Genomic DNA, 23,027 nt, shown 5'->3' with positions numbered 1-23,027 from the left:
TACAGTTACGGTCGGAATAAAGAAAATTTCTTCAGTCAACAAAATAGTGAAGTTCAATCGTCGTTTGGGACATAGTGGGAAACCTCAAGATCGGTTATTATTTAAAAAAGTTCTATTTCCTGATGTTTTAAGCCACACTTGAGCCATGATTTACATCACAAGGTGGTCCGAGTCTGGTAGCCCCTGGTCAAAAATGATTTTTGACATTTGTTTGTATGCTTAAACCAAGCTTGTGTTTACTAAGTGAGAATTTAAGCATACATATTGAAGCATGTTGCATAAATATGTTGTTAGTAAATAATAAATATCATAACCCACTTAGACTCTCTCATGTAACTAGCTAGCTAACATTAGCTCCCTAATGTTTCCATTTAGGCAGGAGAAAAAGAAACAATCTGAATGTGTAAACATAAACTTACAAGATCTGAAATTATATCATGTAAAAGCAAAACTACATTCCACTAAACAGCATTAAGTAGGCTAGCATAATCAACTATGCACAACTCCCTTTAAGCTAACAGTGTGCTAACCACGAAACCGTTCAGATTTGGAAGATATGTTACAGCTCAATAATAAAGTCTTTACTAATGATGATTTGGGGTTTTTCTGTTTGGAAACGACCAACATTTTCACATATTTCCACAAGGTTGCTAGGTCAGTGCTTTCTATTTTGGCCTAGGACACCCTCGCAAAAGCGATTCTTAATCTCAAGAGTTCAATTCCTGGTACACTTAAGGTAGACATACAACTTCCTCACTGAGCATTTTTTTAGCAGTTGGTTGGTTGCTCATGAACACTTCAGGCATTTGGTTGTGTAGGTCAGTGGTCCCCAACCTTTTTTGCGCCATGGACCGGTTTATGGCCGACAATATTTTCACGGACCAGTCTTTCAGGGGTTGCGGATAAATACAACAAAATAAAACCAGTACTGGTACCAAAAAAACAAGAAGATTTATTCATAACACACGGGAAAAGACCCAGGGAAACCGAGTTAACAATAAAACCGATAAAAAACCCTGAAAACCATAAATTCCATAAATCACACCCAAGCCTCAACTTTTGCGGCCCGATACCAAACGACTCGGAGACCGGTCCGTGGCCCAAAGGTTGCGAACCGCTGGTGTAATTAACCCTCTGAAGTATTTACCAAGTACTCATTTATCCACTTAGAAGTCAGCAGGGCTCCTGAACAGGGGTAATTAACCTTGTTTCACTAAAATCTCACCAATACTCTGGGAGTAAGTAGCAATCCAACACTGCACTGCACCACATTCAAGAGCAATGCATGCTGGTGCCCAATGGCTCCCAACAGAAATCCTTATATCAACACACAAACGCAAACAAGAGAGTGTGAGGGAGAGAAGCAGAAGCCTCTTTTACTATTCTTCCTGTCAGTTTGCAGGGAAACACTTGCTGTCAACCACAAACAATTATCACGTATCACTTAAAACCAACCAAAGTAACAATCCATGCACATCTGTGCTCCATTTTGCACATACCCATAGTCAATTTAGCGCACCCAGGCATCCACACACTCTACCCACTTATATAGTAGGTGCATTTATACTTACTTTATATTTCAGACTGTTTATTTAAAAATAGCATGACTGACTATTTTTCATATAAGCTTTGATTTAGATGCTTCACCTCACTCTCCCACTCCTTTCTGTAGTTTATATATGTATACATTTAACCCACTGTGGCAGCATCTTCTCACTGATATCTGACATAACATAGCAGCAACTGGAACATACAGTCTTAGTATTTCACGTCATGGCAGACAGTCCGCCATGACAATTTCGGATTAGGTCAAATACGTACACTCTTGGGTTTTGTTGTGAACTATCACTTAAAATGCATATTTTTTAAATCATCAAAAAGGATCCCAAAACAGCCTAAATTTTGTCCGACATTATTTTAACCATCAAGGTTAAGCTTAAAACTGTGTGGAAAACCCACTCTGGCAACACTCGTGCCTTTAACTGTGAAATAAATATTTTTACCTAATAACTTAGGTTTGATTAAGAGTGGTGAAAGAGCGGAAATAAATAGCTTGGCTCTTCTGAAGGATCATAAATTTTGGTTGGCAGATCTTTTAAAACTCACAAAATAGCATCTTGCATCTGCACGGGTAAATATTTTTAGACAATGTGTGAAAGATTTGCAGTTTTACAGAGTGGTTAGGTCAGGGATTACCATGTTTTGGGTTTGACCAGTGGCTTCCTGAGGTCCCAATTTAGTAAGCTAAGTTTTAAACTAGCTTAGGTACGATATTCAAACTTGGTAATAGAATAGAATAAACCTAGAATAAACCTTTATTATCCCACAAATGAGAAATCTGGGATTTAATCATGAATTGGCAAAACGATGGAGCTGTTGCTCCAGTCTGTCATGTATTTTGATAATATTTTAATTGTAAACATTGGTTCTTTTTTACATGATGATAACAAAACTTGATGATCTCTTATCAGAAATTACTTGGCTAAATTTGATCCTAAATCAAGTAAGTTTACCATTACATACAGTGGGGCAAAAAAGTATTTAGTCAGCCACCGATTGTGCAAGTTCCCCCACTTAAAATGATGACAGAGGTCAGTAATTTGCACCAGAGGTACACTTCAACTGTGAGAGACAGAATGTGAAAAAAAAATCCATGAATCCACATGGTAGGATTTGTAAAGAATTTATTCGTAAATCAGGGTGGAAAATAAGTATTTGGTCACCTCAAACAAGGAAAATCTCTGGCTCTCACAGACCTGTAACGTCTTCTGTAAGAAGCTTTTCTGTCCCCCACTCGTTACCTGTATGAATGGCTCCTGTTTGAACTCATCATCTGTATAAAAGACACCTGTCCACAGCCTCAAACAGTCAGACTCCAAACTCCGCCATGGCCAAGACCAAAGAGCTTTCGAAGGACACCAGGAAAAGTATTGTAGACCTGCACCAGACTGGGAAGAGTGAATCTACAATAGGCAAGCAGCTTGGTGTGAAAAAATCAACTGTGGGAGCAATCATCAGAAAATGGAAGACATACAAGACCACTGATAATCTCCCTCGATCTGGGGCTCCACGCAAGATCTCATCCCGTGGGGTCAAAATGATCATGAGAACGGTGAGCAAAGATCCCAGAACCACACGGGGGGACCTGGTGAATGACCTGCAGAGAGCTGGGACCAAAGTAACAAAGGTCACCATCAGTAACACACTACAACGGCAGGGAATCAAATCCCGCAGTGCCAGACGTGTTCCGCTGCTGAAGCCAGTGCATGTCCAGGCCCGTCTGAAGTTTGCCAGAGAGCACATGGATGATACAGCAGAGGATTGGGAGAATGTCATGTGGTCAGATGAAACCAAAGTAGAACTTTTTGGTATAAACTCAACTCGTCGTGTTTGGAGGAAGAAGAATACTGAGTTGCATCCCAAGAACACCATACCTACTGTGAAGCATGGGGGTGGAAACATCATGCTATGGGGCTGTTTTTCTGCCAAGGGGACAGGACGACTGATCCGTGTTAAGGACAGAATGAATGGGGCCATGTATCGTGAGAGTTTGAGCCAAAACCTCCTTCCATCAGTGAGAACTTTGACGATGAAACGAGGCTGGGTCTTCCAACATGACAATGATCCAAAACACACCGCCCGGGCAACAAAGGAGTGGCTCCGTAAGAAGCATTTGAAAGTCCTGGAGTGGCCTAGCCAGTCTCCAGACCTCAACCCCATAGAAAATCTGTGGCGGGAGTTGAAAGTCCGTGTTGCTCGGCGACAGCCCCAAAACATCACTGCTCTCGAGAAGATCTGCATGGAGGAATGGGCCAAAATACCAGCTACTGTGTGTGCAAACCTGGTAAAGACCTATAGTAAACGTTTGACCTCTGTTATTGCCAACAAAGGTTATGTTACAAAGTATTGAGTTGTATTTTTCTTATTGACCAAGTACTTATTTTCCACCCTGATTTACAAATAAATTCTTTACAAATCCTACCATGTGGATTCATGGATTTTTTTTTTTCACATTCTGTCTCTCACAGTTGAAGTGTACCTCTGGTGCAAATTACTGACCTCTGTCATCATTTTAGGTGGGGGGAACTTGCACAATCGGTGGCTGACTAAATACTTTTTTGCCCCACTGTATATTTTCATTGTTACTGATGGAAAATTATCCTCCTAGTCTTTTTGGTAGATTTTGGAAATGTCTCATTTTCTCAACACCTACGTAATGAAGGCCGGTAACACGTTCTGCAGTTCTGATCTAATGATCACAAAACACCTCTCCATGAATTTATGGCTTATTGTTGGAATGTTGATTATTATTCCAAAAATTTTGAAGTGGACAGTCAGGCTGTCTACAGAGAAAAAAGACACACATATATTTATATAGAGTACAATCTTGTAAACAAATACCATCTTCTAGAGCAGTGCAGATTGTCTGACACCTCGTGGGGGAAAAGGCCTGAAAACAGGAACTGCACCTCTCTGGAGGCATTAAATCTGATTACAAAAAACACTGATCTAACTCCTTCCCTGAGATTAGGCAGTGATTTCAGTGTACAGAATTGGTATACTGTTGTAAAGGTGATTAATCGATCTGTTTCAAGCAGAATTGGAAATTTACTGCGTCCCCACAGCTGAATCCCCCGTAGACTCCAGTTAAAATAGATGTCTGTTTGGCTCAAACTATTTAGCCAGCAGTCATGCAAAGGAGAATAATGAAAGCAACTGAGCTGCATGAAAGCCCCTAACTGTGGTGCTGAACACAACATGTTGAATGAATAACAACGCTGGGATCTGCAGCTCGAGTGAGCCTGACATCTTCATGTAAAATTACAACGTGACACGAGTGTGTGTTTGCAGGATGATCATAAACTGCCTAAACACTTATCATGCTTATCATGTGTGCCACAACAGAAGTTTGAACTGAGCTGATGTATGTTGGTAATGGTCTCTGGAGTCACGTCTTAAACCATCCCGGACTCATCGAATGTCTAAGAGCAGTGCGTCAAGCTGAGTTTGATCACGCCTTCCCTGTGCAGCTTGTAGAGCAGCTTGAACTCGCTGGGCAGCTGGTGGGTTTCCTGCCACTTAGTGGTGAATTTGGTCCCTTTCTTGTCGTAGTAGTGGTACGGCAGATCCTTGCCTGTGTTGGGGTCCCAGCCAAAGGGCCAGAAGCCGTAGAGGTGGATCTCGTCACATATTGCTGAGGCCAGGGTGTACATGAGAATACCAGTGCTGAGACGCTTGGGAGAGAGGTTTTTAGTCTTCCAGTATCTGAGAAGAAAACAAATAGATCACAAATTGACTGTAACTTTGTGTTGTCTGTTCAACATTTTATCATGTGATGTACAATTAAGCACATACATGTTTGGATGGTGATACAATTTTTGTGATTTTGTGTCTGTTCACCACCACAATGAGTTTTAAATCAAATAGTCAAGATGTGATGGAGGTGCAGATTTTCCATTTTAAATCAAGCGGTTTAACAAAAGTATTGATGTAACTAAAGTACAACCAGTCATTCACCAACTAATTATAGGCCTGTGTGGTCATGGTTTTAGTGTTTGCCACACTTTAAATAAAACTACCATGTTGGTGACACCAGGGTTTCAGAAATACTCCCACAATATGCCCACATTTACATCAGTCGGTGGTGTCATATCAATGCTTTCATATTAGCGGTGGATTAAATTGGTCTTTGTACTGCCTGTGGTTCAGTTTTACTTGTTACATATTAACAAGACATCCAATAATTCTCTGATTTTTAGCTCATCTGGCCAAAGGACAGCGGCCAGGTGTCTTTCCATCTGTCCATTTCATAGTTCATAATAATTATTATTCCTTCAAGATTACCACGCAGGTTTTTGTGAGATTGCGCAATGATCAACAATTGAATGTGATCAAGGTCAAGATCACATGCATTTTCAAAGAATCACTTACTTGCTCCCAGAGTATTGGTCACATTTTAGTGAAACACGATTCATTTGTCCTGTTTAGGAGCCTCCCTGACTTCTCAGTGGATTTCAGTTCTCATTAGTTTGTGTAATACAGCCAAACAATAACAACAAAACTTATAGGTTCTGTGATTCACATATTACAATAACCTGTCAATTGTGATGGATCATGAGTCGGATGAGCTAAAACATCACTGGCATTCCAGTTATTGTTATCCTGTTTTTTCCTTTTGCATGTGCATCCTGTGTTCCTGTGTGCACTTCTTTGTCTGCATGAGTTTTGTCCTGGTCCCTCCTTCACTTATTTCTTGTTTTATTTTGAAGGTCATATCCTCAGGTGGTTGTCTGTGTGTGTGTGTGTGTGTGTTTTTTACTGCCTTCCTCTGTTCTTTTCCCAGCTTTGTTAGTGTCCCTTCACTCGTACTGTGTATTTAGTTGCTGTCTTTCCTTTTGGTTTTAGTAAGATTATAGTTTTTGCAAACCCTGTGTTTTCTCTGCTAGATTTCTGTGTTTGGGATTTATGTTAGTTTCTCATTTTGAGATGTTTCTTCATGGATTTAAGTTGTTTTTAGGCTTTTTGGCTGCCAATAGAAGCAGCCTGTTTTATTTTGTTTTGTTTCTTTTTCTTCAGTGTGACATAAACCTCTCTGTTCAGTCAATAAAGTTAGAAAGCATTTCTACACCTAACCGATAAACATTTCTCTGAGCAACAGGTGGAGAGCAGAAACTGGGTGACAAGGAATGTGAATATAAAGAGCTGCAGGAACCTGGAACTGATTGAGGATTTTGCATGACTGGTTGACCTGGGATTTTTCAGTGGATGTGTGGTTTGAAATAAGGAAATAAGGTTTTTGGTTAACAGAAGCTTTAGCTATTTTAACATTGTGTCCCATAGTATAAAATTTAAAACTACAGACCTATGATAGGTCTATAGTCTACTGTCATTTATTCATAGACTTACAGTACAGTATTGCAGTACAGTAGCATGATAGTCTTTATAAAGGCTGCAGTAAATTGTGAATTCTGATGATTATTAAGCATAATAAAAAATTCTTTATTGCGGAAATGTTTCATTTTCTGTGATAATTAAAAAGCCTATGGAAAAATCACATTGGTTTCCAGGTTTGCCTAAAAAATCCTCCATCCCTGCAAAGCTCAACAGAATCAGATCTTACTTGTTCACGTCGTGCATGATATTTCCTGGCCAGGCCAGTTCAATCTTCAGCTGTCCCTTGTGCTCCACAAAGAAATCCACCAAGGTCCGAGTTACTGTAGCTGAGGTATGAAGGAAGAAGGCAGGGATCCACAGGATGGCTCCCTCCAGTTTCTTTAGGTTGAGGAAGAAATTATTTCTGTCTTGAATGGTCAGCAGGTTATTGTAATACCTCTCCAGGATGCTGGGGTTAAAGGTGGTCAGGTTGGTCTTCTTGCCTACATCCTTGGAGTAGATGTCGGTGGGGGCAAAGTTGCAGCGGAAGACAAAATCGGCTTGGTCAATTTCAGGGCCACAGTGGCTGCCGGTAAGAATGCCACTATTTCCCACCACGGCACACATGCTGTAGTGCTTATTGAGGATGGGAGAGGTGTCGGGAAGCAGGGATTTGAAGTTGTTACTGATGGAGAAAACATACTTGTGGCTGGAGTAGTCAAAGTGCATCAGCTGGCCAACACGCACGCTGTTCTTCGTAAGGGAAAAGTTGTTGGGAATGTCGATGTAGTTGAAGATATCTTTCCTGAAAAAAAAAAAGATGTTAAAAAAAAGTCCAAAACCAATCACAGCGACTACATCCCTTTTTTTATTTACAGAATGTTACAGGCACATACATACATACATACATACATACATGCATACATGCATACATATATATGTGTACACATATATCCCATATAACAAATATGCAAAATTAGACACACAAACAATTCACTTGTTGGTTTTGAATGTTGGTTGGACAACACAAGCAAACAGAAGACAAAATGAAGAGGAAGGATGTTTTATGCTGTCTGATTTCCAGACCAGAAAATACTCAAGTTTCACAAAGAAGACAAGCAGAATTCAGTTAGGAGTCAAATCTTTTACCTCTGATGATAAAAAGCTGTCTTGTTGAACTTCCATTTGGACGGTTTTCCTTGGAGCTCTTCGTTTAGGGCATTAGTTAAGGGGATGAAAGAGGGGTCCAGGAAATTCATGGCGAACTGAGACCTGAAATTAATGTCCACAAAACATTGGGAGCTGAGTCATCATGTAATAACAGCAGCAGCTATACTGGCTGCGGTTTAGAAAGATCCAATCAGATCTGCTCCTGGCACACTTTGGTCAATCTGCTTTTCATATCAGTCCCTCAAAAGACTTTCATGTTTAGAATAATTACAGTTAAAAATGTTCAAATGATTCAACTGTTTTTTTGTTTTTTCTCTTTAAAGAGGAGAGTGGGAAAAATGAAAATATTTAGATATTTTTCTAGTTAAAACTTGGATTCATGTTAAGACTTGGGCACTAGTTTTGTATTAATAAAGGAAATGTGGAAATCACACTTAATACATTTCCATTCCCTTTATGTAAGTTACCTTGAGTTATTTTTCTGTATACGTAGTATATGGTCAACAAGTCCAGCACCTTGGACAGCTTTATGTTTGATTTAAAGGAGGCATAAATGAGTTTAGACCCCTTTGGGTTTTTATTTTATTTTATTTATTTTGTAGACAGCCCCTAAAAACTATTATTAGTATTAATTGTGGTGTATTTTATTATTATTTTCTGGAATTATCTTCTAATGGTTTGTTTTCCTAACTTTTCTATTGACAGCAGTACAGGAAAGAATGATAACAGGTTTTATGTCCAGTGTTGTTGATGTCATGATGTTACAGAGCGCTCACACACAGGCGTGGCTCGTGGCTTCTCAAGAATAATAAGACTTTTGTTGCTGCAGCAGAAAGAACACGAAGAGATAATTACGTGACACAAATCAGTGATGCAGAATTAAAACACACTTTAACTGAAATACAACAAAACATTGCCATGACTTATAAAACCCATGTGCATTATTATTTTAGTTTGTTAAAAATTTCGATTCCTATTCTGATTAAATTGGGTTTCAGTGTTTGTTTACGATATGCTCCAGATCCAGGTGGCAGCAAGTCAAAAGGATGTTACCTGTCTATGTCCTGCAGCAGCCTGTATTCAGTTTGAATATTGCTATAAAATGATATGGATCAGTTTGTCTTTCATTCACTATAACAATTCACCAAAAATGATAAAGCTGTAGCTTCTGTTTTACCCACATTCGCATAACTAAGCAGTGTGTTGTCTTTTTGTCGACAACTAACCCTAACCCCCTAACCCTCTTATAATAATTATTATATTATTATATTTTTGTCATTTTCCAGTTTCTATTTGAGTGAGGGGGATGGAGAGCGAGGGGGAGGACAGAGAGATCCTACAAGAAAAGTAAAAAGGAGGGAGCAAATAGTCAAGGTAGCTGGAAAAACAAAAGTTATTTTTCATATGCAGTTTTTCATGTAAATGGTAAATGGCCTGTATTTGTATAGCGCTTTACTAGTCCCTAAGGACCCCAAAGTGCTTTACACAACCAGTCATCCACCCATTCACACACTGCTGATGGCAAGCTACATTGTAGCCACAGCCACCCTTGGGCGCACTGGCAGAGGCGAGGCTGCCGGACACTGGCGCCACCGGGCCCTCTGACCACCACCAGTAGGCAATGAGTGAAGTGTCTTGCCAAGGACACAACGACCAAGACTGTCCAAGCTGGGGCTTGAACCGGCAACCTTCCGATTACAAGGCGAACTCCCAGCTCTTCATGGAGGCTGTTGTGCTTTCCAGTAGCACACTTAAAAAAGAGAGTTTGTATTGTATGAATTCAGAAACCTTTACATAAAAGAACTCTATTATCAGTTTGTTTTGTGTGATTTTCTAGTGTCTGTACTGAATAATGATACTTTAAATGCTTGATGATTTGGTGAACTGAAATAATGTTGTGCATGTTTCTCCGTTATTGAGTGTGTCATGAATCTCTGTGTACAGGCAGGAGATTGGACCCAAAATGCAGGACCCACAACACACAAAATACAGCTTTATTTACTGACTCAAAGGAAAGATATCAAACTAAACTAGACTGGGAAAATATAAACTAAACTTTACCGAAAGGCACACAAGGGATCACACAGCATGAGGGACGGTGCGACATGGAACATAGGGAGATTCTGACATAAATACACAGAAGGTAATGAGGGACGTGGGAACACACGGGGAGCACAGATGATGAGGGTTACACATAACAAGACAGGGAGGACACGGAACTGACAATACTGACCCAAGACGCGGACCTTAAACGCAACACAGGAAGGACACAGAGACGCAGACAGGAGGGGGGAGAGAGATCACGGGGAGATCACAGACATAACAGGCTGGGGAAACACGATAAACATGATGGAATAAAACACAAGGGGAAAAGGGCACACGAATTCACAATTAAATAAACACAAACACACAAAGGGAGACAGAGGGCAAAGACATAAGGGGAAATCTGATCAACCATAGGCTGCTGAACAGACAACTTAGGGATCTTAAGAATGCAAATGAACTTAATACAGAATGACAAAACTCACAAAACTCAAAACACTGGGTCAGAAGTCCCGGGACCATGACAGAGCCTTTGCCTGAGTTTGATAACTAAAGAGTCCGCCTTAAAAACGGGTGGATTCGATTAAAATCTGATCAATAACTCTAAATTATTCATTCTTAGACACTACACTTAGACACTATAATAGGTCATCCAATTAATTGGGTTGCTTTTGAAAGTAACGTTGTAATGTTTATTCAATTAAATGGAGGTTTGCAAATGTGAAAAGGATTGATTACATTTGGAAACAGCATACTCCATTAACATTAATTACAAGGTACTGCGTGAATGACATTATGATTGGAAGCTGAGGCCCACTTAAAGTTTGAACCTAGACAGCAAGTATATATAGAAGGTAAAGTATGAAGTCTGGAGTCGTGCACAAAAGGCCACACTGTTTACATCAACCCAATTCTGCATCTGATCATCCATCCTCATTGTGATGAAAAAAAAAATCTCACTCACCGAAAGCCTGCATGAAACATAATCCTCGGGCCTCCCGTGTAGTATTTGGAGGAGGAGAAGAGGCTGTCTTTTCTCAGAGACACGTAGCTGATGAGGGATAAAATGAGCACGGCGACGCACAGAATAACCAAACCCAGGGCCTTGGCGATGCGGACCATCTTGGGAGCGTTTTCATTCCTTGTATGTAGCTGCAGCGAGGTGTTGGCCTGTGTTGTTATTCCCGGGTCTGCACAGCGCTGCCGCCCGTCTGAAAAGCACACATAAACTGGCGCTCATCGGCTCATATAATCGTGTAAAATGGACGGGTGGTGATTTTCTGCGGCTGCATGATAAGGATGCCGCTGCTCGGTCCGCGCTCATTCCTCTTCCTCTCCTCTGCGGCTCGAAACCATCCAGGCTGCCGGGTTAATCAAGGAGATGGGAGCAGAAATGCGTGTCAACACATCCCAGACAGCTCCACCGCAAGCCGCGTACTTCAGCAGCACCAGCTGCACCAGCAGCATCACCACCTCCAATCCCACCCCCTCACACTCACGCTGATGCAGCTTTCGGCACAAAGAGACGCTTGTTCGGTAATTAGTTGAATGGGGCTGGCAGAAGATTTAAAAGTTCCGAGCATCAGTCTAATATGTTAAGTCATGCGCACTGGAATTTAATCTCGATATCCCGGCAGGGCATACATTTTAGTATTTAACTGTATTTTTCGTTTTATGGAGTTTTCTTACTGTACAAGACTTTCTGGGCCACCTGTGTTACTTCATCAATTCACTTACTATGTACAGGTATTGCTGTCAGATGGTAAATGCCTAACAGCCTCTAAATAAATAGAGCGGTAAATAGACTGCAGCATGCATTTAACACAGGGGGCATCCGGACTTAAACCAGAGACCTCTTGATCTGCAGTCAAATGCTCTACCAGTGAGCTATACCCCCTATTCCCTTTCACGTGTTTAAATTGTTTGTTTATATACATATATACAGTTTATCCAGTCTAACGTATTCCTGTAGTACAAACCTGATACTGTCGATTTTAATTGTTTGTTAAACAGTAACACAAACAACAGCATCTGGATTTGAACTGGAGACAATCTAAGCTGCAGTGCTCTTCCACTGAGTTATCCCCCCTGTGTATGACTGCACACAGTGTGGAACTTGAGGTCTCATCTTTCAGTTGTGGCGCTCTGGGCTTGTTTTCTAATGCATTCTGATATTTAATCTCAACACTGAAGCTCAAATGAAAAGCAGGTAAAAGCTGAGTAATTTATTAGGGTGAAAACAATCTGCGGTCATACAAATAAAGTTAATGGGTTTTATATACTGGGTTTTAACTGATTGAATTTCCTTTACTGTCTTTTTGGGGCTGAAAAGTACACAAAACAAAAGCAAGCACAGGTCAGAATTTAGAACAAAAAATAAATGCTAAAATGTGTGGGAGGAGCAGATCACCTGCTCACATCTCATCATATCCTTATTGTCACAATAAAGCCTCTGCATGTCCTGCTTCTTTAGCCAGTGTTAGCACACTGGCACACTGTTGGACAGCAGCTGACATTAAGAATTTTATCTGCCTTTCAGAGATGTTTTTACAGGTTGACAGGCAGGAAGGATTTACTTTTACTCTTTTATAGAGAGACCTAAGTGCTATTAGATTAATGAATCTGCAGAGTGTGATTTTGTCATCTAGGCAGTCTTCTAAAGGAGAACTCTTGATCTGCAGTGACCTATAGTGTGTGCCTCTCAATGACTCTCTACAATAGCAGTGCTTAACAGGGATTTTGGGGGTATAGCTCAGTGGTAGAGCATTTGACTGCAGATCAAGAGGTCTCTGGTTCAAGTCCAGATGCCCCCTTTTTTTTAATATCAGAATTGCGTTTATTGACCATGTATATGCACCATGTATCACTGTTTAACAAACAGTATCAGATTTGTACTACAGGAACTATATAGATAAATACATAGATAGATATAGATATATAGTTTAAGCTAAAGAGTTCCTGTAGTACCAACCTAATACTTAAAAAGTGATATTAAAAAAAAAGGTGGCATCCAGATTTGAACCGGAGACCTCTTGACCTATAGTCAAATGCTCTACCACTGAGCTACACCCCCTACAGCAATTAGCTCTGCATCATTAAGACGGGTTCTCAAGCGATCTACACATGGCCCACATACCACAAAGAATGACGGCCCTTTGGTGGCCCAGACCTGGTTTGCCAGAGGTGGCCCACACATGGGCCAGCACAAGGCCAGTTTCAGACACACTGGTGGTCCTTTGCTAGCCCATGTGTGGATTACCTCTGGCAAACCTGATCTGGGCCACCAAAGGGCCATCATTCATTGCGGTATGTGGGCCATGTGTAGGTGGTGTGCAGCCACGGGCCAGTTGTTGACACACTGCTTGCCCTGTGCTGGCCCAGAACAGACAGTTGTTCTGTTCAGACAGTGAATAGACTGATTTTTATATAGCGCTTTTGTACTCTCCCAGATTACTTAAAGTGCTCTATACAACATGTCACATTCACCGACTTTCGCTTAACTGAGTGCTTCCTAACTACATTCATACACATTCACACTCTTGACATGCAGACTGGAGGAGCCAGGGATCAAACCACTAACCTTCAATCAGTTTGTAACCTGCTCTACCACCTGAGATATGGCATGCCATCGCATAAACAGTGGCATCATTGCCAGACCTGGCACACATCTGGTTGATATACACTCAGCCAAAACACCAGTCAGTCAGAAATGCCAGCTTGATGCCAGATCTGAGCCAGACCTGTTTTCTGTAGGCCTGGGCCTCATAAACCAAACCACAACCAAGCCAGATATGGCATGCCATCACATAGACAGTGCCATCTATGCCAGGCCTGGCCCATATGTGGATGATATACGTCTTATCATGCCAGAAGTCAGCCAGCAGTGCCACTTGATACTAGATCCGGGCCAGACCTGCTTGCCATGTGGCCACTAACACACACACAGACACAGTTACTTTACCAACGGACCCCTGAGCTCCTAAGTGTCCCTCAAACCTCATTCAGGGATCCACTCCTTTACTTCACTGTCACTCCCTGAAAGCTCACTGTCCTCACTTTCTGAGGACAGAAAGTGCACATTCCCTTGGTTTCCTTCCATAAAAGGTATTCACATCCATGTCCTGTAATTATGAGTAGATTGTAAAGTAAAAAACATTGACTATGATCATATAAATGCACACAAACACATCTCTACACACATATGCAAATGCATTATATTGCCTGAAAAAATTGGGCTAACTGCGCAGTGTTGCCTTGAGGCAACGAATGAAAATTAACATTTTCACAGTATAAATACATTTTAAAAAGTAGAACAAACAATCAAATATGGTTCTTTACATATTCATGCACATACAAGTATTTTTTAATATACATTTATTTCACTATAAACATGTAAAATAGTGATCTTTATCTTTGCCTCCTAATAGAGATGTCTCTCATCAGAATCAGAATCAGAATACTTTATTCATCCCGAGGGAAATTAGGGGTTACAGCAGGCAGCACGCTAATGGCGCATGCGCACTCACAAAGGAACCTTCTGACCAACTTTACACAAACATCACATTGGGCAGACATGTCAGAAGGTAGGCTGATAGGAAAAAAACAACGAAAATACACTACATGAGGTAAGAGGAGGAGAAAAAAAACTCCACTCAGACTGAGCTCCTAGTGGGAGAACAGTTTGATAAAAGAAAAAACACCTCAGCACAAAAGCACATGACTATCAATACACCATAGAAACACGAGACAAGCAACAGGGCGGGTAAAGGGTAAGAGAGAGCCGGCGTAGACAGCGCATCCGGTCCTGCAGCATCTGTGCTGGTCCAGTTGACTGCTATCATCCCCGGTAGGGCACAAGCATCGAAGGCGTTGGAAAGGGAGGGGGATGAGTGAGTGCTTATCAGTGTAAGTGTGTGTGTGTGCGTGTCCATAGTTTAGCTGAGACAGTGTCCTTCGGCCTATCAGGCTAAGTAAACAGTCCTCCAGCCAATCCAGGTGTCCTTCATGGGGCGGGAAGAATAGTCATCACACAGTCGTTATCAGGGAGTTGTTTTGGTGGGCTCCAGCCTTGGGCCTGCAGCTGGGGCCGTGGTGTCCAAATGTTGAATATTGTTGATTTCTCCTTTGTGAGCAGCTCGAATTCTAGCACTCCGAGGCTGGTCTCTCGATCTCCCGTTGAAGAGCTGCGAGCCTCCCCATGATGGTATCAAACTTCTGTTCCGTGGTGTTGTCAGTCTTTTGATTCTGAGACCTCACAACTGCAGTGATCCGTTCCGCGATGTTTTCCAACTGTCGCTCAAGGGTCTCATTTTGAGCAGGCCTCTCTCTGATGTTTCCCCTCATACGCTCAATGGTGTTGTTTTGAGCCTTCACAGCAGCTGTAAGCGTCTCCAAGGTGTTGACCATATTACGTTCGTTGTGAGAGGTCGCACCTCGTCCCGTCGCTTCGAATCCAGTGGGCAGCCTTGTGGGGGTTTGAACAGCCGGTTCCGCTTTCATGTAGTGCAGCTTGCCCCCCCCCCCCCAATTAAAAGTCACACCACCTTCAACTCATCATTTTATTGGAAAGACATGTGCCTGGTGGCATTATTTGAAAAAAAGAAGGGTTTTTTTGAAGGGCCAGTGTAAAGCATGAAAATGTGGTTTGTTGCCTCAGGGCAACGCTGTGCAGTAGAGGGATAGCATGGGTTTCATACTATTTGAAGCTCCTCAAGGTACATACTTCTAAAATTAATCTTAAATTACTTTTAACGTCAGTGGTAAGAAGGACAAAACTCCATGTCAAATTCAAGCTTTAAAGAACATAATTCTAAATTTGGAGGTGTTGAACTGTCTTGATGCATTCTCAATCATCCAGGTAAGTAAATCTCCAAAGGTTGATTCTGTTCATCTGGACGTAGCGTTTTCAGTGGGAGAAACGTTTCGTCACTCATCCAAGTGACTTCATCAGTCTCAGCTGACTGCAGGTGCCCCCAACCTTATAAACAGTACCTTTGCACAATGACTGAAACTAGCTGTGAGGTCAGTTTCTTGATCATTCTGTGGGCTAGTTTCAGTCATGCCAGCTAAACAGAATTAACTTTTTGGGGTGCTCAGGCTAAGTTTTGTAGTGCATTATTATTTATAATAGATATATCTATTTGTAATATCAGCAAGCCAAAATACTAATTCGTCACAGATTATTTCCCATAGCAACATCTATTTTGCTAGAAGAAGGGGGCATCCGGATTTGAACCGGAGACCTCTTGATCTGCAGTCAAATGCTCTACCACTGAGCTATACCCCCTTATTGATGTCACCCTAAACTATGGAATCTGAAGGCATCACGTGATTCTGTGACACAAAACACAGTAAACACAAAATAAAAAGAAAAAAAAGCTAAAAATACAGAAAACTCCCCTCAAGGGCCGTGATTCCACTTTTAAACACGCAAATAAACAAACCAGCAGTTCAGGGTTACGTCTAAATTTGGACAATACTGAGCCTGTTCCCGGTGTAGAATCTTCACATCCACATTAAACAAATATGTAGAACTGCTTTCTTTCAATATTCTTAAAAATTTAAAAGATTAAATTAAAACCCTTTTCTCAGTCTTTCAGTTATCTGCCACTTCTCCATGTCATGCGTTGCATGTCTACTCTCTCCTATAGCTTTGTTCTTCTATTTTGTCTCTTCTCTTTCCCCTCACCTACTAGCCCAAGACAGCAGCTCTCTTCCTATTAAAAGAGAGTTCTTCTTCCCCACTGTCCGAAAGTGCTGCTCAAAGGTGATCATTTGAATGTTGGGTTGGGGGATTTTTTTTTTTTTGCCATTATAAGGGTTGTAGGGTCTTCATAATACACTTTGAGACAAAAACAAATCTAACTGAATTAATCTTAGAGGTCAAAATGATAAGACTTGACAAAACCTCAAAAAGTAAGAAAATAAAAACAGAACAAAACACTTAAAAAGTATTTTTTTAATTGGAGGGATTATTACTGACCTTCCAACATATTTCACATTATATCTTAATACAATACACATTGAGCACCATGTTTTTTTCTTATTTTTTTACATGTTATGTACATTTTTTTAAAATGTTTTTTTCAGTAAGCTTATCTTGGTAAACATGAAAACATTCACTGTCACATATTAAAAATCATCCATGCATTTACAGGCTGGTATTTTCCCACCACAACGTCATATATTTCACATTAGAATAACATTTGTTAGTTAGCACACTGACATCTGCAGAATACTGTGAGTATGTGTGGCATATAATATATATTAAGAAACAATAAAAGGATGTGGATGTGCTAGTGTGTTAGCTGGTACTCAACAGTGAAGGTGTCTAATTACTGACATCCTAAAGTTGTTACTTGTGCCTCACTAGTTTTCCTGGAATGTGTCGAGTTTAGACACAAACAGAAGACATTCACATGTATTGCCATTGAGCTGCCGAGATATTGCAAATTTCGATTTTGCACTATTATGATATGTTTTTGTTTTTTAGTTTGTTTTACATCAGAATAACAGTAAAATGAATTAACACAGGCACTTAATAATCCAAACCCGTCACTTGGCATACATACGATACACGATACACAAGTGAAACACACAGGTCTGCCCTGAAATCTGTTACAGTTCAGGGGACAAATACACATCTGGTGTTACTGCACAACTGGGAGTCGTTATTCTCTGCAGTTGAGAAAAGTGGAAGGGAAGAAGGCTCCTTCACCGTCGCTTCCTAACGAGCCGCATGGGCTGTCCTCTTCGCAGCTCATGTCCTCACAGGAGTCCTCGCTATGAGACAAGACAGCATTAATACTCAATGTTTCCTTTGTTTAATCGTTACAACCCTACTTACAGTCATTTTGAATGGGATTTAAGCAAAGTCCCACTCGAAACAGCACCAGCACCGTTATTTTTATAGCATTTTCCAAATTGACTTTGATTTCATTGGTTACTGCTAGATAAAATCTTAATCTTGAACAGAATCTGTTATATCTGATAGAAAAACACCTAGAAGCTTTCCTGATTTGACCTAAAATAAGGTTTTAAACAAGCAGCAACCTCCGCAGCAGAAAAACTGAAGTGCCTCTCGTGGCTGCGTGAAGCTGATGGTGGAATTATGGGTGTGGCTGCCTCACACAATAGGACAGTGTCCCATCATAAGCAGCTTTAGCCAATCGCTCTGCCTCACTTTGGTTAATGTGACTCAGTGAAGTGGAGTCTTCACTGTTCAATTTTAGTGAGTAATGTTCTACATTTTGATGCATGCTCAGCCAGTCAGATAAAGCAATCCCAGAAAGTTGAATCTGTTCATCTGGACACGGCGTCAGAAAACATTACGTCCAGATGAACAGAATTAACTTTCTGGGACTGATGTTTTATCATATTTGTAGGTGACCTTCTACTAATAATAAGATTTTTGGGTGTGTGTTTCTGTCTACAGTTTGTAGATGTAGCTTCCCTGCTAGTGTGAGCAAAAAACATTCAAAAAGGAATAAAAGAGAAAACATATTTGATACAGCGGTTGCTAAAACCCTTAGAATTCAGGTTCAAAATGCAGAGTCCTAACTCACAGAGTAAAGTTAGTCTTTGTTTTTATTTTCCTCTGGAAGTTTCTACATTTCTACCACCATCTTTGCTCTCCAAGAGCCACGCCTCACTCTTTTAATGTTTCTGGTTTTGGTTTAGTAGTGAAATCAACTAAGGGAATAATGAGTCCAGAGTTCTATTAATGCTAACCATAACCTAATTGAAAGTTAATTGAGAATAATTCTTCTTCAGCACATATTTAACCAATCATTTTTACAATTCTGCTGTAAAATTAGAACTTGAAAAATGACGTTTTGACTTTTCTTAAGCCATTTGTACACAGCGGTTCTGCAGGCTCTAACCTGCTGGATCTTGAAAAAACAAAACAAAACACACACACACACACAAAGTATGCATGTTAGTACTAATATGTGAAGGACAAATTTGTGTTATCTGAATGCAGCTTTACAGATCCTCTTACAAAGTAAATACAATAAGCATGTATGGAGGCTAGGTGGAAAAATAAAAGGCGAATCTATTTTTTCACCTGCTGATCCAGCTTATCATCACTTTTTAATACAGTTGCATCCATAGAGCACACATCTCTTTTTTAGGGCATGTTTTATTGTGAGAATTGTGTGTCAAATTATGTACACTAGAGAGAGTCAAGATGCAGGACAGAGGATCAAAGGATAAACATAGCAGTCTAACATAAACTGTATCCTAGTATAAAGTCCGTGCGATGTTAGATTGCACTGATATGAGAAGAGATCGGCTAAAACTCCTAAGCGTTCATTGCTATCGACTGTGCTGTTTCCTGTAGTTACCTCTTCTAAACAACTGCATTCCATTAATGTGAATACATTTGCTGTGTGCTACACATGAGCTGTGGAAAATATTCTGACCTGATTTTACCATAATTATCCCATTTAGTTTTCCAAGGAGCCCAGCACACCCGAGAAATCATTATAACACAAAGAAAGTAGAAAAGATTAACTATTAACCTCTCGCTTTCATCCCAGCTTCTCTCGGGAATAGTTGGCAGACCGGGCACACTGAAGTGACTAGTTTGGAGATTCTGAGCCGTCCTCCTTGACACGATCCAAACAAGCTTTTTGTTGTCTGGTTTGTTGCATTCGCTCGAGCGGTACTCCACCATGCACTTGGCCACATGTTCCTTCCAGTGGAGTAGCTCACTGTCACTGATCTGAAGAGAAGAAGAAAAACAGGAAACATCTGAGAGGTTACAAACAGGAATGGCCTTAAAATATATATTTTTTAACAGTTTTCCCATGCACTCTACATGCATTTGGCCAGGCAACAATAAGTAATTTTACACATTTTACAGTCTCCGCGGGATTACACCGGCCAAACTGCAAACAAGTTTTCTGAACACAATTATCTTTAAAAATATAACAGGCTACGTTTACACACCAGATACAGGTGCTTCATCTGGGGGAGTAACATTTACTCTTGACTTTTGTTTATAGGTTAGACTGGATTTTTAAGGGTTTTAAAAGCATATTAGTGGTCACCATGTCTCTAAGGGAGAGACTTTGTCTGCTGCTTGTAAATTTTTCAGTTTTAATAAAAATTAGACTTGTTTTGCAGTCATGTCTGGTCGCACCGTTTCTGTTTGGACTTTCATGTTGAGTGGGGTGAGACAGCTCCTCCAAACACAGGGATAGGTGAAACAAAGACAACATGTTTTTGGCTGGAGACAGAAAAGTTGGTGCCAAACGAGTTGGAAGAAAAAGTCTAAATATAAATAGCTTCAAATTCTCATTTCACAGCTATGATAAGACTACAGTGAAACTGCCAAAACATTAAAAACCACAACATCAGGGATGTGGAAGCTCATCTGGCTCCATCACAATTCCCGAGTTGCTTCCCATTGAAAGAAAAAGAAAGAAAGAAAAGAATTAAAAATGTGACCTTGACCTTGGGCAAAAGTTGGGTGAAGACGCATTAGGTGATAATTATGTGCAATCCTGATTAAATAATGACCAATATTGTAGCAGGAGTCGCAATTCTTGTGAACTGTGAACAGATGCATGGATGGATGACGGACTCCTGACTCATAAGTACATTAAACCTTCAGCTCGATGAGCTAAAATATCATCAAACAAAATTTTTCTTGTGAAAAGTACACTATAAAAACTAAAAACTAATATGATAATACCCTGATAATACCCTTGTTACTAATATATTATGATGGAATAATACTGACTGTTTGAGAGAGGATTTAGCTGCCACACCCTATTCTCTTCATACCTTTACATGTCTTTGGAACTGCTGGACAGTCTTCAACAACATGACTGACTGGGGGGCTTCAAATTCCTGAGCAATGAGGGCCAGCGCCAGCACGGATGGCTGTGAAGAAGAACAGATTAATTAGTCTTGATACTCCAAACTAATGCTGCTATGCTGTAAAAGTGTCACCTTGCTTACTTTTGCTTTAGAGAAAACAAGCCGGCATAAGCAGGCTTTTAGCTGGGCTTCCAGTCTCCCAATGCTTGGGATCTCCTCCCTTAAAATATAGAGGGAATCCTAATGTGATCTGCTAGTACAAGCCTCAGTCAGCAGTAACTATTTGACCAGCTCCAATCAGTCTGGAGCAGCATTAGCAACAAGAAAAAGTAAATACAAAAAAATATTTACCTTCCAGCAGACAGGGATGTGAAGGCGGAGTAGTAGAGGTGTAGAAAGGTTAAGGCTGTCACTGCTTTGGGCTCCACACTGAGCTTCTCTGAGATGATCTTCTCCATACGACACAGGTCTGACACGGTGAACTTGCTTTGGCTGATGCGAATAAGCTCATGAGTGGGTGAGACATTGCTTTCCTCCTCAACCATTTTGGCAGCAATGTGAAGACAGCAAACTCCAATACAGGGCAAATGCTTAGGCTGCACCTATCATCAACAGAAATGAGCCAAAATCCAATGAATCAAAGTCAAAGGAGACTAAAGGGCATTAAACATGCACAGTTGCAGTCTTGGCGTTTAATTTGGAATTCTTACTTTCATAATGGTGAGAAATCTATCAAGTAAATTGACAGCTTGAACAAAAGTTTGGGTGCAGTAGCCAAAGAAGCTGGTCAGGCTCCACAGTTCTTCCACTCTGGTGTCTCTGCATTTTGCAGATACTCCGCTGTGATTCTACAAATGTACCACTATATATTAGAAAGGCATCACTGAAAATAGCAGTCATTTTAGCAAACACATATGCCTGCAAACACAGCTTTAAAAAAAACTCCACAAAAACAAAAGTAGGTCAGTGGGCTACCTCTGTGGAGGCAGACTCCATCAACTTCAGGCCAGTCTCCCTGGGAAGAAAGTTGTACTCTGTCGCACAGCATGACTTCAACTCTTTCAAGAGCAAACTGTCAACGTCCTGAAGATCCCTCATCTGGAAAACAACACAGTGTAATATTTGTATCCAAGAGACTGTCAGAGTAACCCTATGTTGACTGTAACTGTTGCCTCCTAAACCACACCTACAGGCTGTCCGGTATCCCTACGAAAAAATAAATAAATAACTAATCTGGTATATAACCTGACGATCGTTACAATATTATAAGTGATTTATTAAGTGAATGCATAAAATATGCCGAAGCACAACTACTAAACCACCACCAAATCGAAGTAGATGTAGATATTTGAGCTAAATGACCACTGACCTGAAACTAGGTCACCGGGCTAATCCAAACAGGGAGATGATTTCATATTACAGAGTTAATAGAGCTAGGCTATTTCCTTCTTTTGGGTTTTAGAAATTGTGTTTTGAAAAACAAAAACATCAATAATTGCCAAAAAAAAAACCCAAAAACATTCGGGGGCGTCACCCACACAAAGTACTCCAGCGTAAGCTAACTTAGCTAGCGCTAATCAAGCAGTCGTTTTACCTTGCCCAGGAGCGGAAGGCGTGCAGGATAGTAACAGCTCCGTGACTTCAATTTAGATTTCACTCCTCCATGTTTCCATTTTGATTGGGATGATTGACGAGAAATAATAAAATAAGACCTCGATCACCGTCGAAGAGCGACGACCCCCTCCCCGCCGCCCGTAATAAACAAGCAGCTCCGGACCTGCTGGGGAAAACTACTTTAACCATCATGCATCTCTAGAAACGCAACGTCTTGCCTGTTGGCGTCACAAAGTGGCACAAAAAGGCGCCTGTTGGCGGTGACAGTCGTCGGCAGTACTTATGTTTACGGTTTACGGTCACTTAACCGATAAACTTGCAGTTCATCGGTTCTGACTTTCACATACAAGTCTGTCATTATATTTTAACGGTTACACTCAAAGACCGCTCAACTACGTCGGCCAAATTAGCTACGGATTAGTGATGGCTCTTGTGGCACGGCTCCCAAAGAGCTGGCTCTTTTGGCTCCCAATTGCTCTTAATATATTACCATCTGT

General features: G+C 40.7%; 2 protein-coding genes and 3 non-coding genes across 5 annotated transcripts; 1 reads left to right on the top strand and 4 right to left on the bottom strand.

Annotated features, from left to right (window-relative positions):
- Positions 1–4,055: 4,055 nt before the first annotated feature.
- LOC101477372 (alpha-N-acetylneuraminate alpha-2,8-sialyltransferase ST8SIA3) lies at positions 4,056–11,604 on the bottom strand. The gene is made up of 4 exons (XM_004575643.3): positions 11,051–11,604; positions 8,023–8,145; positions 7,121–7,678; positions 4,056–5,265 (listed from the first exon to the last, which is right to left on the bottom strand). Exons 1-4 carry the CDS (start codon positions 11,206–11,208, stop codon positions 4,983–4,985), a joined length of 1,122 nt encoding a protein of 373 aa, XP_004575700.1. The 5' UTR covers positions 11,209–11,604; the 3' UTR covers positions 4,056–4,982.
- A 307-nt stretch (positions 11,605–11,911) lies between these two features.
- trnac-gca (transfer RNA cysteine (anticodon GCA)) lies at positions 11,912–11,983 on the bottom strand. The gene has a single exon. It is a non-coding gene; the product is annotated as a tRNA-Cys (tRNA).
- Positions 11,984–12,827: 844 nt separating this feature from the next.
- Positions 12,828–12,899, top strand: trnac-gca (transfer RNA cysteine (anticodon GCA)). Its single transcript has one exon. It is a non-coding gene; the product is annotated as a tRNA-Cys (tRNA).
- A 3,401-nt stretch (positions 12,900–16,300) lies between these two features.
- Positions 16,301–16,372, bottom strand: trnac-gca (transfer RNA cysteine (anticodon GCA)). The gene has a single exon. It is a non-coding gene; the product is annotated as a tRNA-Cys (tRNA).
- A 657-nt stretch (positions 16,373–17,029) lies between these two features.
- LOC101477100 (cyclin-G2) lies at positions 17,030–22,786 on the bottom strand. Its single transcript, XM_004575642.5, has 8 exons — positions 22,511–22,786; positions 21,892–22,014; positions 21,627–21,764; positions 21,268–21,518; positions 21,058–21,136; positions 20,881–20,979; positions 19,611–19,813; positions 17,030–17,868 (listed from the first exon to the last, which is right to left on the bottom strand). The coding sequence occupies exons 2-8, from the start codon at positions 22,012–22,014 to the stop codon at positions 17,757–17,759; spliced, it is 1,005 nt and encodes a 334-aa protein (XP_004575699.2). The 5' UTR covers positions 22,511–22,786; the 3' UTR covers positions 17,030–17,756.
- Positions 22,787–23,027: the final 241 nt, after the last annotated feature.

This window comes from Maylandia zebra, linkage group LG12, assembly GCF_041146795.1.
Source record: "Maylandia zebra isolate NMK-2024a linkage group LG12, Mzebra_GT3a, whole genome shotgun sequence".
NCBI lineage: Eukaryota > Metazoa > Chordata > Actinopteri > Cichliformes > Cichlidae > Maylandia > Maylandia zebra.
The sequence above is the reverse complement of the archived record's forward strand: the minus strand, read 5'-3'. Positions and strand labels throughout refer to the sequence as shown.

Bases quoted from the DNA above. Each gene is read 5' to 3' on its own strand.
- LOC101477372 (XM_004575643.3), bottom strand. From the start codon at position 11,208: ATGGTCCGCATCGCCAAGGCCCTGGGTTTGGTTATTCTGTGCGTCGCC. The intron at 8,146-11,050 runs GTGAGTGAGATT...CATTAATTTCAG, and splicing joins ATGTTTCATGCAGGCTTTCG to GTCTCAGTTCGCCATGAATT. The intron at 5,266-7,120 runs GTAAGATCTGAT...TTTTCTTCTCAG, and splicing joins ATCATGCACGACGTGAACAA to ATACTGGAAGACTAAAAACC.
- LOC101477100 (XM_004575642.5), bottom strand. From the start codon at position 22,014: ATGAGGGATCTTCAGGACGTTGACAGTTTGCTCTTGAAAGAGTTGAAG. The intron at 20,980-21,057 runs GTAAGCAAGGTG...TCTTCTTCACAG, and splicing joins TTGTTTTCTCTAAAGCAAAA to CCATCCGTGCTGGCGCTGGC. The intron at 19,814-20,880 runs GTATGAAGAGAA...TCTTCTCTTCAG, and splicing joins AGTTCCAAAGACATGTAAAG to ATCAGTGACAGTGAGCTACT.